The sequence below is a fragment of the Prunus persica genome, chromosome G1, assembly GCF_000346465.2.
Source record: "Prunus persica cultivar Lovell chromosome G1, Prunus_persica_NCBIv2, whole genome shotgun sequence".
NCBI classification, from domain to species: domain Eukaryota; kingdom Viridiplantae; phylum Streptophyta; class Magnoliopsida; order Rosales; family Rosaceae; genus Prunus; species Prunus persica.
The window spans coordinates 8,096,141-8,100,682 of NC_034009.1; the positions used below are offsets into that span (position 1 = coordinate 8,096,141).

The 4,542-nt window shown below is 35.9% G+C and overlaps 1 protein-coding gene across 1 annotated transcript; it reads right to left on the minus strand.

Annotated features, from left to right (window-relative positions):
* Positions 311–3,133, minus strand: LOC18792076 (AP2-like ethylene-responsive transcription factor At1g16060). Its single transcript, XM_007226556.2, has 8 exons — positions 2,542–3,133; positions 2,344–2,426; positions 2,191–2,199; positions 2,010–2,098; positions 1,829–1,902; positions 1,686–1,736; positions 1,512–1,588; positions 311–1,109 (listed from the first exon to the last, which is right to left on the minus strand). Exons 1-8 carry the CDS (start codon positions 2,700–2,702, stop codon positions 583–585), a joined length of 1,071 nt encoding a protein of 356 aa, XP_007226618.1. The 5' UTR covers positions 2,703–3,133; the 3' UTR covers positions 311–582.

The window sequence follows — 4,542 nt, forward strand, 5'->3', positions numbered from 1 at the left end:
CATGTTCATGCACTGTATTTACAGTCATAAAAAAACTGTATATTATTCAATTATCTTTGTTACTACACTAATGAGGTCAAAATTATTATAACATTTAAAAAAGGGCAATGCTAGGCTTACTCCACATTTTTATACCATTTGTGTACCACCTCTCTAATAGAGGTGGAGCCCACCAATATAATGGGGCCTGTCTCTGTTAAAGAGGTGGTATAAAAAATGTGGTAAGCCTAGCATTTTCCTTTAAAAATAAACTCTTTATTGATGAAATTAAAATGATTACACCAAGGAGAGATAATGATACTTTTATTGATATAAAAAAATGATGAAATAATTTTATTCTTCTTTACAATTAAAAAGAAATTTGAGGAACCAAATAATAATTAGCCTACCCTTGCTCCCACATGATGATGATCAATAGTGAATTTTCACTATGCAAAAGAATCGTATCTTTTGTGTGCATCATTGTTCTAGACATGGACGTCCCTTCCATGCGTATTCACATTAAAAAGAATTAAAAAAAGAAGAACCCTAATGTGAATAAGATTGCAAAAGAGAGTAAATTAAACCACCAAACATGCTCCTCTAAGCGGTGAAGTCGCACTGAAACATGGGTGGCATGAATGAATTGAGCTCACTGAAGATAAGATCATCTCCCTCACCGTAGCTACTCGATTCTTGGCAGTCGAAGTACGTCTGTATGTCATCGGGAAACGTGCACTGCGGCGTGTCCAGCTCCGGCTGCGATGATATGGAGTCGGTGGCCGTCGTCATTTCCATCATCTCCTTGAACTTTGATGACTGAAGCAGGAGCCCTAGAGCTGATGTTGCAGTTGTTGGTCTAGGCAGCTGAGTGGTCACTACGGTTTCTCCAGGGCTGTATGCAAGGTTGTTGAAGAAACCAAGTCCACGTTCTTGATCATTAGGGTTTTGGGTCACATTGGGCAATATAGCCTCCACATTAGGTTTAGTCTGACCAGAAATGTCGTTGTTAGGGCCATTAGGCTTTAGCCATTTGATGTAACGGCTGAGGTCAAAGTTTGTGACAGCATTGAGCCCACGGTACTCTATGGCCGCCATGTCATACGCTGTTGCGGCTTCTTCTTGGGTAGCTGAGAAAATTTAAGATATTAAATAAGGACAATGTCCAATTAAAACATGGTAGTTAGTTTGGAAGAATTTTGTTCACCAAATTGCTATTTGGGTTGAACTTTTAAGGAAATTCGCCTCGATAATATTTCACTAAATATAAGGCGAACTTCTTAAAATTTAATATTAAATTCCTAACTTTAGGTTAAAGCCTATTCTGGTCTAAGGGTGGCTCCGTCCTTGACTTCACCTCTTATAAAGATGAGACTCTTTGTGTCTGTGTAGATCCCACACCATACTCTATGTATATGTTCTCAATAAATGCAGTGCAAATATGTTATTTAATTTTTTGCAATGTCCAAATTGCATATGATCATTGTTTAGGGCGAATAAAAAGGTTAATTTGAACCGTTTGTTGAACATACCATAAGTCCCAAGATAGAGATACTTGTTGCCGAAGACTCGTCCAATTCGAGCTTCCCATCTTCCATTGTGATGATGTCTGCTCATTGATGAAATACAAAGAAAATTAGAAACATAAACAAAATAAACAAATTTTGTACTTAAAAATGAAACAAAATTGGGATGACTAAAAATACCTAGCAACACCTCTATATTTAGAAACTCCCCGAGAAAAACCACTGCTCTTCCTGCAAATTTTATCACCAAATTAATCTTATTCTCAATAAATCCAATTCTCTCTCTCCTTAATTTTAATAATTTTTAAGATGCAGAAACTCACCGTCTCAATGATCCAATGTATTCCTCTCTTGACTGGCCCTCCATTTCTTTCAATTCTTTCGGATATGTCGATAACTACAATCGTTATGTAGATAAAATTACTTTCTTCCTTAATTCCCGTTTTGTAAGATCTTCAGCAAAAAATACACAAACAATTTCAATAAGCAAAAGAAATTAATTACCGGAAAGTTGAGAATGGTATCTTGACCCCAGTATTTAAGTGCTGCTAAGTCATAAGCATGCGCTGCAGCTTCTTCATCATCATATGCTCCTGAAATGCCAAACTTTGCTTTAACATATATATATATATATATATATATACACACACACACTGTAAAAGTAGTTGCAATAATAAAAACTTACCAAGGTAAACTGCATTTGAGTAAAATTCCATTCCAAGCACACAACACAAAACCGAGATGGAAAGAAGAAATTGTATCAGATATATACACCAATGAATTGCAAGTAGATGGAAAATAAATGTTGATATATATACTAGATGAGAAGATTGTAAACCTTGGCGGCCCTTCTTGTTCTGGGATTCATTCCAGCAATTCTTATCCCACAAATGAGCCTCATATCGGCCGGTCCACCGATGCCTAAATTTAGGGAAAAAGAAATTAAACACACATACAAATAATTAAGCAAAAACACACATATAAAATTTACAATTTAAATTGATTTTTTGCTGTCTGCAGGTACTTAATTGATCACCTGGTGACCCCTCGATAAATCGAGCTACGTTGAGGAGGGGAGTCTCTTGGGACACTTCTCCTGGTTCGTTTCACCTTTGTGACTGTAGTGTTATTAGCTGCATTAGCGTTAGAAATAATGTTATTTTTTGCAGTGGTTTTCTGGTTGGATAACTTGGCCATGAAATCAGTATTTCACGTCGGTCGACAAATAAAGAAGAATAATAATAAGAGAAGATCTCGAGGTAGCTAAAGCTGTAGGAGAAGAGAAATGGAATATTAATGGTGAGAGATGGGTCGATATGACTAAGTCCTCAAACTAGGAGGGTTATAAAGGAATGGAAATAAGTCCTCAAAGCAGAGAGAGAGAGATGGGCCGGATTGGAAGAGTGAGATGATGAGCTGTGCCAATTCATGACAGAGTTCGCCGGCTGAGGAGATTGTTTGTTATGGCCGTCTTTAACCGGCCCTATCTCGTATCTTCTACCTTGTCCCTCCTACCCTTAACTTATATGTTATGTTCTATTGCCATCATATTAACTAATTAAAATCTAAACGATGTAGACAATTCTGTCTTAATCAATCGGATGATCCTCTCTCTCTCTCTCTCTCTCTCTCTCTCTCTAACATTATGTATATAAGATCGTATTCTTTTGGTAAATTTCTAGCATATATATTATATTACCCAATTACCAATGTGGAGTGCACGTTGAAACAAGAATACTTGGGGTGGGTAAAAAACTGCACCAATTTCGCTACTGGAATATGTCGTTTATGTGGTATAACTTGTCTACGTGTTATATTAAGTTGATATATTTATTGATATTATATTCTAAAAGTGAGAAATATTAATCATGTCTTCCACCGGACAGATTATATATGCTCAGCTATAGTTACTTTGAATAATACATGGCAAGTATACAATATGGTGGTGATGCTACACTTTGAATTATAAGGTGATGAGCCCAAAAAAAAAAAAATCAAATATTGAATTTAACTTCTCTTATTTAGGGGGAAGGCCACTAATTGATCTTCAAATTAAAAGAGACTTTTTTTTTTTGGAGAATGTAAAAGAGGGAGTTTATCTTTGTAAAAAAAAAAAAAAAGTGAGAAAAAATGCATAACAAACCAAAATGTAATTGCACACCAAACATAATCACTTTGTTAATAATAAACTGGGTTAGCTGTAGTTGATGAGTTAATTAATGTGGGAAAAACTTGCAATTCACATGAATAATACTGTTTTATTATTTTTAACTAATTATATTTTGTTACTCATAATAAGAATTTCATTTAACAAAAAGTGATTGAATAAAAATAACAAACAATGCTATCCCGAGACATGCAAATTCTTCTCGTATTGTAAGTAGCCTTGGAAGAGATTCCACAGTAATGCAGACAAGTATACGAATTGTATTCATGAGGATTTAATTTGTTATATGTGCCAATTTTAGGTTTAGGCTGCCCTACTCTAAATTTACTGTGTTGGTCCAGCTACATGGGCCCAACAGTTGAATTATAGCGGCAGTGCCCATACCCCATAAATAAACCCAGGTAAGTGGTTGGGTGGGGACTAATTAAATGTACCTAACATGTGTATAATGGGTTACCTAATTACCAGTAGAGCTTTCATACAGTGTGGGGTGGCAATTTCGACACGATCCATTACACGATTCGAAATCTGTACGGGAATTTAGTTAGTTCAATCTGCACGGTTAAAATTCGAGTAATTTTTGGATCAATCCGCGAATCAGCTAAAATACCTATATAACCTATTTAACAAAACGGGTCATGGCAGGTCAATCCATCAACCTACTAAAATACCTATGTAACTCGCAAACCTACTCAAATACCCGTGTAACCCGCCAACCCACTAACCCGTTTATTTATTTATTCTTCATTTTTCTAACAAAAAATTTAATGTCTTTTAGTTGCTACCACTTAGTGGGTCAGCCCAACACGACCCGAAACTCGTATGAGAACTTAATAGGTTAACTCGTGCATGACACGTTTATTAAACGGG